Source organism: Miniopterus schreibersii (assembly GCF_964146895.1).
Source record: "Miniopterus schreibersii genome assembly, chromosome: 8".
Classification (NCBI taxonomy): Eukaryota; Metazoa; Chordata; class Mammalia; order Chiroptera; family Miniopteridae; genus Miniopterus; species Miniopterus schreibersii.
Window position 1 is genome coordinate 36,879,487 of NC_138109.1, and position 15,557 is coordinate 36,895,043.

The 15,557-nt window shown below is 42.6% G+C and overlaps 1 protein-coding gene across 12 annotated transcripts in view; it reads left to right on the forward strand.

Moving 5' to 3' along the window:
- Positions 1-15,557, forward strand: part of FGGY (FGGY carbohydrate kinase domain containing) — a 354,457-nt gene that overhangs the window by 251,130 nt on the left and 87,770 nt on the right. For all 12 annotated transcript variants that reach the window (XR_013999411.1, XR_013999412.1, XR_013999413.1 and 9 more), the window contains 2 exons: positions 787-934; positions 14,632-14,706. Coding sequence is in view for 9 of the 12 variants with exons in the window: in XM_081145346.1 (XP_081001472.1) it covers positions 787-934; positions 14,632-14,706 (223 nt within the window). In the remaining 3 variants the exon portion in view is untranslated. The remainder of the gene's footprint in view (positions 1-786; positions 935-14,631; positions 14,707-15,557) is intronic.

Sequence of the window (15,557 nt, forward strand, 5' to 3'; positions counted from 1 at the left end):
GGCTTGCACTGGCCCTGGTACCCAGATGAGAAAGGTAGGACAGATCTGAACCCAGGGCCGCCATGACTCCCAAGCCCATCACCTCCATTCCCTTCTCACCTAACACATAAGGACTGACACATGGAGAAACTGAGGCTTACAAAGGAGAGAGAAATAACACAATGCCATTTGGTGGGTTAAGGTGCGAAATCAAGCCTCCCAATTCCTGATCCTAACTGCATTTTCTCCATCCTATCTCTTCCCTGAGCAAATTCCTATCCTGAGTCTGGGAGCATATACTTGTCTCCATTCGTCATCTCATCATTACCATTACAATTAGAAATACTGATTTTTTAAAATCCTTTGCATATGTAAAGTATTGTACAGTTTACAAAATACTGTATGTTCGCATACATAATCTCTTTTGATCTTCGCCGTAGCCCTGAGGTAAGTTGGACAGGGAATATGTATCTGGTTTAAAGATGCAAAGAAAGTGGTTCCAAAAGTTTGACTAACTCCCTTGTGGTTACACACCTACTAGGGGCAAAGCCGTGCTTGGGACTGGTCTCCTGATTCCAAACCTTTGCACTTTTTGCCAACACATGCTACCTATTCTTGGTGATGTGCAGTGGTTTCAGAGCACAGTGTGCTGCTTTCCATGGGTTTCAGGCAGTCTCTTTGCGGGAGCTTTTGGGACTCTGCTTACTTTCTGGATCTGATGTGGAAGTACGAGTCGTTTCTTTCTGCAGAACAATTTGCTCCCCAGCCCTACCCCCCTTTTAAAAACAAAATCTACTTTTCTTTCAGATACCAGAGTATATATGCATATTTGAACAGTCACCTGGATCTCATTAAGAAGGCTCAGCCTGTGGGTTTCCTCACTGTTGATTTACATGTTTGGCCCGATTTCCACGGCAACCGGTCTCCCTTAGCAGATCTGACACTAAAGGGCATGGTAAGTGAAAGCCAGTCCTTGCACAAAGGTGAATACAGGCCAAGGGGCTGCAAAGATTGGGAGAAGCAAAGTGAGGAGAAAGGAAAAGAGGAAACATCTACCGAACAGCCCAGCAGCCCACTGGCTTGTACATGCATCCTATCAGGAAGGCTCTTGCTGCTCCCCAGGATGACCTGCTGAAAGTTCTCACTGTTTCAGAGCCAGCCTTCAGAGCGTTAAAAGCAGTATTTCATACATGTAACTACTGCTGCCTCTTTGTCCCCTGGAGTGGCTGGAAGTCGTGAGCCCCTGCCCATGTAATTTTTGTATTTACATCAGTTTGAAGAATAATGTTTCCCATCCCCATGCCCAGGCCGCTGGGTAAGTGGTATTACCCCCCGTGGTCCTGCTTGTCACAGCCACACACCTGCCCAAGTTCTGTGGGTCAGGGCTCTTCAGACTCCGTGCTTATATTATTAGGATTTCATATAGAACTGTAACAAAAGTAAAGTACAATTAGCAACTTAGGTTGGTGGGTAAATTTGGCTCTTAATGACCTCTAGGTTCCCTACCAGTGAAGAGATTCTGGGCCCCCCTGGAGGGGCTAGGGTGAACTTGGTGGGAGAGCCCATAACCGTCTCAGCTAAGGTATAAGGTCCTGGTGGCCAAGTGAGAGTAGGTGGCTGAGAAGAGTATAGCCATTGAGAATCATGTTTGAGGATGGATGAAACATGTGAAAGCTAGAGAAATAGAGTTAAGCTTCAGTTCCAAAGGCGAGGAGAGGCCACAAATAATAAAATAAGGCAGACATTCAGAATCCAGAGATACATAAAAACGCTGAGAAGCAGAGTGTCAGATGAATTAAGGAAGGAGCTCAGAGTGGGGGCTGTGAGCAATGCGTGGTTTATGCACTGCATGACCTGCTGGCTCTAAGCACTTCAAGACTCAGAACTCTGTGGTTTGTAGTTCATTTCATTGAGTTTGTTTTAAGTAGTTTTATGATGCCAGCAGGAAGACCTGATCTTTATTTTCATTACCATGTTGACATAATCAACTTCTGCTAAATAAAGGGATTCACGGTGAAAAGAAAAGAAAATTGGATATGGCAAGGGTTATGTCGTCTGGAGTCCATGAAGTGTGTCCACAAAACAAATAATGAGCTTGGCCTCCTTATTGGGCCTGTGGAAGCAGAACAGGGATGTCCAGAGAGGGTCATGTGGGCGCAGGCCGCAGCTGGACAGCCCCACTTTCTCATAGCTGACTTTCTGGGTGCAAACAGAGGCTAGGGAAGAACACATTTTATATGGGTACAAAAATGAGTGTCTGAATTAAAGACAAATACCTAAAGCCAAATATATGAGACACTAAAATGCTAAAGAAGTGAAGAGGCATGACCAGTTCTTAAAATGACCCCGAAATAAAGCAGGGGTGTATAATAAAATGATCACGGATATGGAGTCCTTCCCTTGGGGCCCTTCCCCATTTCAAACATTCTGCATAACAGGTGCCATGGCTCTCAGTGGCTTTTGTCTATTTCTTAAAGCCAAGCTTGACATCCAAATACTTAAGAATTTGCATGACCAGGATATTCTAATAAAGTTCACCCAAATGCAGAAGGTAATTCCAAAGGATATGGCATATTTTGAGAAATGCCTGCCTCATTGGAGTGAGTGCTTACTTACCAAAGGAGCTTTCTTGCATGGGGAAATATGCCTGATTATAAAAAAAATCCTGATATGTTTACTTTTTAAAAAGATTTTGTTTTGTAAATATACTCCATATATCACCTGGTATTTCTCAATGCTTGCCTTTCATAACTGCCCTTGTGTTAGGCTTACGTGTGAATAGCTGTCACTCTACGAGTTTACAACATAGGAAGGTGACCTAGATAAGATAGAAAGAAGGAAATTCTGTGCTAAAAAATATGCTCCCCCTCCCCTAGATTTCTTCCTCAGTCCAATTTGGGATGAATTCAGAATACTCACCCTGAAACCCATCCAGTGTCATGTTACTCTTTTGTCAGAACCTACAATGACTGCCGTCTCTAGCACTCATTGAGTAAATATTTATTTGGTACCTATCATGTGCCAAGCACTGCTGTAGATGTATAGTAAAGTACAATAATTCCCACATTCATGGAGGATGTTTTGAGGGAGGGAAGGGGCGTGCTTGATAAAACGTATGCATAGCAACTAGAATTCTCAAGATAATCCCTGTAGGGTAAGAACCACATATGTTTTTTTCTTTGGCTCCTGAAACATTTCCCTGTACACATACTAAATGTTTAATATGTACTTATTGATAATTGATAGTCAACATAAAAATAACAAAGAGATCATTCATTTCTTTAGAAAAAATATGCAAATGGACAATTTGCTAATATTAAATGGGTTAGTTGCTGCTCTTATTACTAATATATGTATTTAATACCAAGGCTAATGTCCAGGTAAATTAAGAGAAGAGGCTCCCATTTTAGTTTTAATTGTGAGCATTTTTGTTCACCAATTAATTATTTTAACAAACACAGGCCTTGTTAGAGGTGGTGGGGGAGATAAGAGTAACTAGCCATAATTCCAGCCCTTGGGGATATGACTGTCTTTAGGGGCAGACAATATATAAATAAGCAGTGGGGATGCTGAGTCAAGCTCCAGGTGCCTCTCAGAGTCCAGGGCTCCCTAGATGAACAGACGATGACTTGCCAACCTGCTCTCAGTAGTTGGGAAAGGCTTCAGATAGGAGGCGACACTGAATGCAGTGGGGAAGAGGGCTTGGGCCCAAGTATCTGCAGTGTTCTGGAGGGGAAGAGAGAGAATGGCATAGCGAATGTCTACGATTCGGGCTCCTTGTATCATTGTTTTACCAAGGATGGGTTGCATTTGGCATTTTATCTTGGTAATAAAAAAAGAAAATGTTTTCTCAGAAAACCACTGGGCACTCCTTCTGCTCCTGCTGCTTTGGCAGCATCACACTCTCCCAGTTTCTTACTCTCGCCTCTATGACCTTCATTCATTCAGTCAGTGCTTATTGATCACCTACTATGAACACAAAGGAAAAGAAACTGTACCTGTCCCAGGTGCACATGAAAGTGGGAGAGAGTATTGTATTGTACGTGTGTGTGTGTACATAATCCTCATGCAGTGTGATCCCTGTAATATAGACATCTATGTAAGCTGAAGGAGGTGCTCAGCAAATATCTGACTTTGAAATTTTTTTTAAAGGTGGTATTTGGCCAGCAAGCCCTCATGCAACCTTTCTCGACTTCACTTGAAAATACCTGTGAGGCCTGGCCAGCATAGCTTAGCGGTCGAGCATCAACCTGTGATCCAGAAAATCATGGTTCTATTCTGGGTCAGGGCACATGCCCAGGTTGCGGGTTTGATCCCCAATAAGGAGCATGCAGGAGGCAGTTGATCAGTGACTCTCATCATTCATGTTCCTATCTCTCTCTCCCTCTCCCCTCCTCTCTTTGAAATCAATAATGACATATTTTAAAAAAAGAAAAAAGAAAAAAACCTGTGAAGATACAAAAAAAGCATGAACTCACGCTGACTTTGACAATTAAGATAACAGTCAACTAGGAAAACTAGAATTGACATTCTCAGAGAGAATCTGGGAAGGTTTTCCAGACTCTAAAAGATTAAATGTAGCTTGTTTGAGCAATATGATAGATGGCATATGAACAAATAAACCACTAGCCTCACAAGAGTTTGGACCCCTCTACCTCCTGCTCCCCATCTTAAAAATGCAAGGCCCCCTTAAGGCTAAACACAGGGCAGACCTCTCTCTGCTGCTGTGGTTCGGGTTTTTTGTCTTGTTTTGTTTTTTTGGAAGCAGCAGTGAGTTTAATTTCCCAGAACTCTTCCATAACCCAAATCTTATCTTCCCCTTCAGTGCAGTCCATCAGAAAACTGCCAACCCAAGAAGCCAGCAGGGCAGGACGTCTGATTTAGGGTCAATGGTGGTGCCCAGCATTCTGAGGACCCTGAGTAGACTGTTACCAGGCAGGGACAGGAACACCCTGTGAATCTGGAGGGGTGTAGTTTTGCTTGTCCACTGTCTGTTCTAGGGTTAGAAAGCCAGGCAGTAGTGACCCACCTCTGGCCAATAGATCTACACAAAAAAACTGCTGCCTCTAGGACTTGGCAGCTAGCTGTAGATCTGAGGAGCCAAATCCTAGTTACGGTGAAAGGGGCTGGGAGTAAGTCATGTGGACTGAATGCTGGGAAACACTGAATATGTACGACTCCAGTTAGAATGAATAAAAACAATAATAAAGTGGATCCATTAGGAAGAATGTGTTGCATACAGAAAAAAAGAAATGCCATTTTGATCACTTAAGGAAAGGCCTTTTAAAAATCATTCACTACTGAAACCAAAAGAAAACATTAAAAAACTCCCTGACATATTCAGTAGGATTTTTTTTAAAACACATCTCAGTGAAATAGGGCCGAAACTTATCAGGAAGAAAATGAGTTCAGATGAAAAGTCAGTGGAATGAGAAGAAAAAGGAAAAGATAAAAACAACCAAAGATACAATAGTAGAATTAAAACCTGCATTGAAGGCAATAAAAAAATCATAATTTTTACTGAAGGAAATAAGATCAGAGGTATCATAAGAAGTAGCATACATTTTAAATTTATTAGAAAAACAATGTGAAGGTGGGGGTTATGGTTCCTTTACTGTTTAAATTTCAACAGTGCCTAGATCAGAGACAGGCACTGAATAATTGCCTTCGATTAAGCAATTATTTTAATCTTTATTTGCCAAGTGAAGAACGAATAGTGACTTGCCCAAGTTCCCAGTGCCAGGAAACGGCAGAGCTTCAATAAACATGAATCCTCACTTTTAGGATGCACATCCCCTGAGGCTGCCTTAACCTCTGGACTTTGCAAAATGTGTTGAGGACCATGCAAAAGGAGCCCCAGCAGCTACATCACACGTGGTTTAATTCTGAACCACACTCCTCAGCCAGGCCCCTGCTTCCCTGTTCTGTGACCACCAGCCTCCTTCCTCACTCTTTCTTCCATTTTCATCCTTTCCCTGGTCCTCGGATTCCAGCTCTGACCCTGTCACTTCTCAGTAATGGTTCTCTTTTCCTTCCCAACCTCACTAACTCAGATTTCAAAAGTCATCGCCACTCCTGGCTCTAAACCCTTCCACTTTAGGTGCTTACCCTCCCAAGTAGGAGCAGGGCATAACCCGGGCATCCTTCCACTATGCTTGATAGAATCATTTTCTCTTGTTCTGCGAATAGTTGGCTCCCTGCCGTGCGACTAGCTGTTTTATTTCTCCTTTGGTGATGCAGTGTCGACCCACAGAACTAGGCTAAAAAGAGATGGAGGTTGGGGTTGGGCAACTTCATAGCATGCCCGGGCCAAGTAGCCACCTATGAAAATAGTTCTCCTTTCCACTTAATAAATGAGGCTTGGAGAGGTAAGGGCTGTGCATTGACATTTAAATGAAGCAGAAACGCAGCTAATAGCAGTCAGTCACTGGTGAGTCTAGGTTCTTCAAAACCAAACCAAAACAAAAATGCTTACTTTTAAAGCAGCGATTTTCAACCGGTATGCCGCAGGAATTTTTAAAACATGCAATATCTGCCTGTTTAGTCAGGGGCACTGACCTCTTTTCCCTTAGATTGTCAACTAAAAAATGACAACAGCCAACACAATAATCATCTGACGTGAATGAAAAAAAACTAATTATTCCTATTTTTTTCATTAGATTGGCTAAAAATGTATTTTTTGGTGTGCCGTAGAATTTTAGTAATTAGTTCACGTGTGCCATGAGATGGAAAAGGTTGACAATTGCTGTTTTAAATTAAAGCAACGTGACATGGTCACACACGTGGATAGAGGAAGTTCGGTTCTCACCATTGGGAATGGTTGCATGGTTTTTAGTGTGTGTGTGTCTGTGTGTGTGTGATTGTTTCTGTTTTGAACCGTTGCTTGGGTAGTCTTTACCTCTGTGAAACAGTGAGGAGAGCCCAGGTTTTGAAGTGAGACCTGCGTTTGCAGCCTGGTTGAAAGCGTGGGGGCCGTGGCCTGCGAGGTTAGCTCTGCCAGGTCAGTCCGCTCATCAGTAAGCAGAGGCGCAGGCTCCCGGCAGCGCCCGGCAGATTCAGATGGGAAACGGCCGCGTGGCGCACAGAGAGCAACAGCTGGTGCTCTGGGTCTGTGGCTCCTTCTCAGTGGCTCTTCTTGCATGTTAACAAGGTTGCTGGCTGGATTCTAAGTGACTCCTTTGACTCCTGAGCAGCCCATCGTGAACTGTCTCCTTAGTCCCAGCACCAACGGGACTCACCAGCCATGAGGTCACCGCCACAGACAACTAGCTGGAGAAGCTGAACGATCGCTTGATCCATCACGGAAACCGAGTATGAAATTCAGTTTCATACAGGTGTAGAGATTAGTCTTCTCTGTATTTAAGTCCTTGGCCCTCGATTTCCTCATCAACACAACAGGAAACTCAAATTTGGTGTACCTTACCAAACAGCTAGTGCTGTAGGAATTTCGAAAGAGTCCTTTCCTCCTTGTATATGTGACCAGTTTTTATTCTCATATTATTATGACCTCTTCATTTTGATTTTTCAAAATTATTTTCCTGAAATACCCACTCAAACAATTAAATGACCTCAGAGACATATCAGGCCATGAAAACATACCATGTTCACCATTGGTGGAAACGTGTTTTCTCTGCTTTGCTTTGTAAGTACAGCACTACCCAGAACGGAAAGTTACTTTCTGCTTCTTTGAAGAGCTGTGATCTCTAACATAGGCCATATGCTGCCCAAACTGCTGGAGAGGTGGAGTGCTGCTCCAAGGGCTCTTCAAAGCAAGCATGGGGCACGTGTGCATGTGGAAAACTGAGAGGGAATCAGGAAAGAAGTGTTGTGAGATCTTAGCCAGTTCAGAGAGGACTGAATCCCAGCTAGAGGTGAGCATCACTAAACAGAGTCAGATGTGGATGGAGTTAGCAACTCAGCGGATCTGCAAGAGCTCAGTAGAAGCCAGAGGTTGTATCCTTGTGGCTTCCTCTGATGGGGCAATGGGTGATGGAGCAGCTTTTAAGTGATATATTTATAATCCTTGGCAATATGTGGACTCTTTGGCATTAAATTTGTTGATTTTTTTTGGTAATGATTTAATATTGTTTTATTTAGCTATTTATTACGTATTGCTTTTGCCTATGAAAAATTGAATCCTATAACAAGGCTTAATATCTTCAGTATCATTTAACTGTTTTTCTGATGATGTGTTGTTTGTTTTGTTTTGTTTTACTGAAGGAACTAATTTAGCAGCTGGTACTGTGATTTACAATAGGTAGCCTATTTCAGGGACTCTGATGTGCCAAGCATCATGGTAGATACTTTACATGCATCATCCCCAACTTTCATAAAAACTCTGCAAGACAGTGTTGTTGCCCCATTTTAAAAAATGGAGAAACTGAGGCTCAGATAGCCTCTTCTTTACCCAGAAGAGAAAAGACCAGAAGTGGTGGTAGAACCTAGTCGCTTCAAACCGAGGTCATTTACATTGTTTGGGAGGAAAATAATTAAAAAATAAAAACTAGATCTTTTTATTTTCATAGTCCTGCTCTGTTTTCAGTGTGTCTGCCATATTTTCCCTCACTTTATTGACTTTTTAAATTATATTACTGAAATAGACTTTTCTTTATTTCTATCTTTTCTGTATACACTAATCAACAAGTAAAACTGGAAGAGTGGCGTGGATTATGGAGTGAATGAGGAGTGAATCACGTCGACATCTGCGGGGAAGGCCCAACAGAGAAATAATGAAAAATAACTAAGACTAGAGGGTAGGGTCCAAGTTGGTGTGTAACCCAAGACAGGACTGGGTTACAGCAGCTAGGGGCCAGACAGTTGACCAGAAGAGCTTTGGGATTCTGGTGCATGACATATTAAAATCACTTAGATGTGGAGCCTCAGAAGCAGAGCAGACAAAGGTGTGAAGTCCTTGGTACGCCTGGCTAACCGCCGATGAGCTAGTGTTGCTCGGTGCAGAGTTCACCAGTAGAATAAGGTTGTGAGGGACGATGCCAGTCCATCATCTTGTCGTTGAGTGTGTATTAGTTGTATTTTGCTGCTGTAATAAATCACCACAAACTTAGAGACTTGAATTTATCTTCTCCCAGTTCTGTAGATCAGAAGCCCAGGCTGGCTCAGCTGCTTTCTCTATTCCAATTTTCACAAGACTAGAACCCAGGGCTCTTATCAGCAGGGCTGGGAATAATCTGGGCTCTTATCAGCAGGGCTGGGAATAATCTGCTACCAAACTCATTAAAGTTGTTGACTAAATTAAGCTCTGTGCAGTTGTAGGACTGAGGTCTCTGTGTCCTGGCTGACTGTCAGGCAGGGGTCTTCACCTTCCAGAGGCCACCTACATTTCTTGGCTCCTTGCCCCCTTCCTCCACCTTCAAAGCCAGCAGTGGCAGATCAAGTCCTTTTCATGTTCCGAATCTCTCTGATTTCCACTTCTCCCTCACTTCTCCTGTCTTCGTCTCCCATATCTCTCTTTTTAAATGTGTTTTTATTGATTTCAGAGAGAGGCAGGGAGAGGGAGAGAGAGATACAAACATCAATGATGAGAGTCATTGATAGGCTGCCCTTTCATGCCCCCTACTGGGGATCGAGCTGAAACCAGACATGTGCCCTGACCAGGAATCTGTGACCTCCTGGTTCATAGGTCAACACTCAACCGTTGAGCATCACTGGCCACGCCTCCCCTATATCTTAACTGACTCTTCTGCCTTCCTCTTCTGCTTTTAAGAGCTGATGTGATTACATTGAGCCCAACTGAATAATCCAGAATAATCTCCATATTTTAAGGTCAACTGGCTAGCACTGGTTCCATGTGCAAAGTCCCTTTACATCAGTTCCTAGATTAGCCTTTGATTGAATGACTGGGGAATGGGAATCTTGGGGGAACATCTTTAGAATTCTGCCTACCACATTGTGTCAACACATTTATCTGCATTTCCCAAATTGGAGTGAGTTTCAGGCAATGCCTAGTGTCAGCCTTGACTCCTTATACTTACTAAAACCTGTGCATGTTGCCGGGGAGATCTGTCCCCTTTCTCTTCCAGGCTCCTGATCTCGGCCCTGTTCTCCAATCTCTGTCCTCCCTCCAGAGGTTTTCTGTAAACCTTTCTCTGATCCTCTTCATTTCCATGCTGTCTGTTCATCAGCTCTGCCTTCATTATTGACTGAGCAAACAGAGCATTTTTTGTTCCCTTGTGTTCTGCAAAGCTTTCAACCAATTCCTCTGAGCCATGGATACCCCATCAAGTTCTGACGACCCTCGATAAATCTCAGGACTGAGAATCCTGTTTCTTGTTTTCTATAATTATTAGAGACCCCTTGAGAATCTATTTCTAATCATCCCCCCATTTATTTTATAATCACTTCAGTTCTTTAACAATTAAGAAGGAAAAAAACTTAGCTAACTAAATTACTAGTACATTTTTGAATCTCAACTATTTTAGGACCTATGAACCTATAATTCACAATGCCAAGGTTTAGGACTACTGTTCCCACACCTTGTACATCAGGACCTTGGTGAAAATGCAAATTGCTGGGGCCATACCAAAGGTTCAGTCAGTCAATCTGGAGTTGAATCGCCAGAAATCTACATTCAACTAGGATCCCGGGAAAGACTTCAGAGAGGTGCCAAAGTGTAGGGGGAAGTCCATCTGTCTCATGCAGCCAGTTAAGGGGAATGTCAAGATTTAAACTCAGGCGTCTTGCTCCAAGGTTCATCATCTTTCCATTTACCTACACTTCTCTTCTAAGCTCAAAAATCCCAAGATGAACATAATAAGTGTTTTATAACCATTATCTAAGATGTTGAAACCATCAAATGCAGTTTGCATCTCTTTGGCTTTCACACATCTCTAAATATTAATTATATGTATTTTCTCTTACTGTTCTCATTACACAATAGCCAAAATAAATAGAATGTGCTTACCACTGCAGCTGTCCCATGGGGCTTCCCCATACATTTTGCTGTTTCACCCAGACATTCAAATAGGCACATGCACATCTGTAAACACATTTCTTCCACTTATGCCTTCTTCCCACTTCCTCTTCTTGATGGAGCCATTCAGCCTTCAGCCAAGGGCATCAGCTCATCTGTCCTATCCCAGCTCTCTCACTGGTTATAAAGCTACACCTCCTCCAGGATGTATCCCTGGCAATCCCAGGGCACTGCTGCCACCTTCCTACCAACACAGCTTCCTAAGGACCCTCTGTGGCCTCCCAAGTGGTCCACATCGCAGGCATTGCTTAGAAAGTTCCATCTCTGGCTTACTGTCATTTGACTTTTGCCAAAGCAGGGCTGAGGTCCCTGGTATTTGAGAGAACCAATGGACTAAATGATCATCTGTCTTCTAGTGTCTCCATCTGCATGCACATTAGGTGAGATGTCAAGGAAGCAGGGGCCCCCTCCTGCCCTCCCCTCACCATAGTAACTTTGCACTATAAAGAGAAATGTTTTTCATTGAGTCGTATTTCAACTGCATGGCACTGGTGCTAGCAGGGAGGGAATGTTGGAAATGGCTGGTAGAAGTGTGCTGGCTGACTCGCTTTTGTACTGAATATCTTCTTCCCAAGAATAATTCTTTCTCCTTGAAGGACAGGTATGTTTTATATATCAAAAAAAGAAATGCTGTGTCACCCATTATGTGCCCCCTTTTGTCACAGCACCTAGAGAGCTCAAGAGTTCAATTTAGTGCTCATTTCCATGGATTATCTTGTTCTCGGTTTCCAAAGGAAAGAAAGTATCTTCTCTTTTCTGCCCTATGACTTCTGAGCTCTAGAGGCACTAGAAATTTAGAGAAGGGTCCGTGATATCTTTTTGCTCGAATACCAATACTTTTTGGAAGTTCTTATGGGTATTTGCTGGGGATTCAGAAAGCTAAATCTGGTGCTATCACACCCCTCTCTGTGCAGTCTTACTAATTAAGAAGGATATTGGAACTAGTTACGTTATCATGTTATTATGAAGGGCACTGGGATTCCTAATAAATTAATAGGAGAGCGCATCTTATATACAAAGTCAAACTTCTCCCTGACCTGCATTTTAATTTATCCAAATCTGGTTCAGGACTGACGCATAGGAACACATGGGTCTTCCAAGCAGATACGTACCAGTCACACCAATGAATCGTGGCTTGGTTCACATCACACTGATGACCAGGGAGAGGAAGCCAGAAGTAGCCTGCCCTCTGGACTGGCTCTGGGAGAGAGCTCTAAGCCATGGCCCAGACGGCTTTCCCAGCAGACCAACAGCAGAGACGCTGTTGGGAACAAGCCAGCACAGAAGAGAAAGAGAGAGAGACCATTCATGACTAGTGATCTTTACCCAGGACCATTGCATGTCATGGTGCTGGGGACCCACACGGGCTGTTCGGTCGAGGTGGGCATGTGACAGGGCTGAAATCCTGTGCACTCTGCTCCTTTTTATAATCCATTCTCCCTGATGGCATGCCTTATGTATTTAATCTGCCTTAAGGGGGCACCTTTTTTCTAATCCACACAAAGTTCTCATATGCACTACGGGGACCCTACTTTTACTCCAATCTTATGTGAGCCACTTGTCCGATGAGGAATGGTAAGTATGGAGGTTGGGAGTGTTAGGAGCATGGACTGAGCAACTGGAAGTGATCTTCCAGTGTTCTCTCTGGGGACATGGAACAAGTGACTCCTCCCCTCCGTGAATATAAGAAAGTTGAGGTAGTAAATTTTACCCTCTCCTAGGGGAGGATATTAGGTGACAGTGGTATACGGAAGGAGGAGGAAGCATTGAATTGTCACTAATTTACACTTTCAACGAGTGTTAACTTCGTGTCTACTGTGTGCCAAGCATAGTGCTAGGCCTTGGAGGTACTGTTGTGAAAAACACAAGTCAAGTCAGTCAGAATACCTAGGTTTTGGTTTCCATTCTCCATGTTCCCTTAGGCAAATTATTTCCTCAGGAAGATTATGAAATGAACTTCTATATTGTCAGCATTGTTGATGTTCTCTCCTAGTTTAATGCCTGCCGTATGTTTCGGCCTCGGGGGTTTCATGAGAGGTGACCCTTCAGAGTCCCTGGCTTGGGAGGGTGCGTCCCCAGAGTTCCTCTCTGGTCTCTCCTTCAAACCTCCCATGCTCCTCTGGATTAAAATCAAAGCATCAAAGCCGGGCTGGGGTTCCTAATAAATTAATAGAGGAGCACATCCTATATACAAAGTACAACTTCTCCCTGAGCTGCATGTTTTTTACTGCCCAATTATTTGCCAAGAAAAACTATTAGCAGGAATCCCCTTATTAACAGACTTAGATGAGCACTCAGAATAGCTGGAACACAGGGTACTGAGTGGAAAGGGCAAGCTCAGAGCCAGAGTCGTGAGCGGGGGCAATTCCAGGGAGAAACATGTAAGACAGTGAAGACATTTCTGCTTCACAATGAGGGCCAGGGGGAGAATATTTAAGAGGGAGCAACATGATCGAATTTGCATTTGAGAATAATCGCTAGCCCCGTGGTAGAGAGGAGCACCCTTAGCCAGGGAGATCTGCCCAGGGGCTAATTCAGCAATTGGGAAGGACATAATGGTGGCCTGGGTTCAGGAAGTGAGAGACTGTGAGGATGAAGAGGAGGGGATGGATGAAAGAAAGAAAAAACAGAGGATCAAATATGCAAGACTTGGAGACTGGCTAAATATGGCAAAGGAGAGAAAAGTCAGGGAAGAGTGCTCCCACATTTCTGTTTTGGTTAATAGAATGGCGTCTGTGCCCTGCCAGCAGGCCAATTCTGGCCCCTTACAGCTGGGTTGGAATCTGGAGAGATGAAGGAAAGGGACCTGGGTAGACCCCCCGGCTTTTATATTTTAGTGCAAGATGCTCAGACCATGCACACTGTAGGCTCTGAGCAAATGTATGTTAGGCGAATTAATTTTTGTAATGTGAAAATATAAAGTGAACTCTGGTATCGATGTCTACAATATTCACATCAGGTTTGATGGAACCAGCAGCCTTAACCCTCTAGAAAGATCCCAAGAGAACACCTCAGTGAATGGGAGGCATGGAAGAAGGATGGTGAATGGTCTCAAAGACATCAAATCCAGCATCCTGTTCAGTTCTGGAATCCCTAAGAGACTGGCAACTCCATATATGCATGTGGTTCCGATTGACTTTAATGGGATTCTCTTGCAGACCACAGATTCTAAATTATCTCCTAGTAGGTATAACATTTATAGGAGACATATTATTTTACCCTGAATCCCCTCTGGATGCTGTTACACTGAATCCTGACAGTAGCAGAACTCAGAATAAGATCGACTTTTGCGAGAATGCTACTGCTATGTGTTGCTGATTTCTGTAAGCCAAAGATGTGTGAATACAAGGAGATTTTTTTAAAGAAGAGGGAAAAAATTTTAGTCCATGCTCAGAAATACCAAACACAATCTTTCTATAGTATTTGTTTTGTTTTTATTTAATTCAAGGCCAGGCATTTCTTTGGAGAAGAAGGGATAGTTTTTCCCAGGTCTGGAGATTAAACAATTTAGTAGTCATTTCACATTCAGCTCACAAAAAGAGGATTTGCATATGAACTTGTTTCAGCGAGAAAACCCATCTGAACGTGTTTCATGGGAACTAACTCTATCCATGGCAGCTCCTGTAGGCCATCATCATCTTATTTTGTTTTCATCTCTGCAGGTCACCGGGTTGAAACTGTCTCAGGACCTTGATGATCTTGCCATTCTCTACCTGGCCACAGTTCAAGCCATTGCTGTAAGACACTTTAATGCCATTTTATTTTTTATTTCTTTTAATGTTATTAAGAAAATCATAAGGAAGGGAAAATATATTTACAGTATATATTGAAAAAAATCTGCATATAAGTGGACCCACACAGTTCAAACCCGTATTGTTCAAGGGTCAACTGCATTTTTCTATAAACATAAAAACATACATTTTTCAATTTTTTATTTTTCAATTACAGTTGATGTAAATATTATATTAGTTCAGGTGTATACCCCAGTAATTAGATATTATATAGCTTACTAAGTGATCGACCCAATAAATTTCATACCTATCTGACACCATACAAAGTTATTAGAATATTATTGACTGTATTCCCTATGCTATACTTTACATCCCCATGACTATTCTGTAAAAACCAATTTGTATTTCTCAATCCCTTCACCTTTTTCACCCATCCCCCCAGGGCCCCTCCTATCTGGCAACTGTCAGAATGTTCTCTGTTATCTATGAGTCTATTTCTGTTCTGCTTGTTTGTTTATTTTGTTTTTTAGATTCAACTGTTGATAGATATGTATTTATTGACATTTTATTATTTATATTTTTGATCTTTTTTCTTCTTTTTCTTAAAGAAGACTCTTTAACATTTCATGTAATACTGGTTTGGTGGTGAACTCCTTTAGCTTTTTCTTGCCTGGGAAGCTCTTTATATGTCCTTTGATTCTAAATGATAGCTTTCCAGAGTAGAGTAATCTTGGTTGCAGGTCCCTGCTTTCATCATTTTGAGTATTTCTTGTCAATCCCTTTTGGCCTGCAAAGTGTCTGTTGAGAAATCAGCTGACAGTCATATGGGTGCTCCCTTGTAGGTAACTAATTGCTTT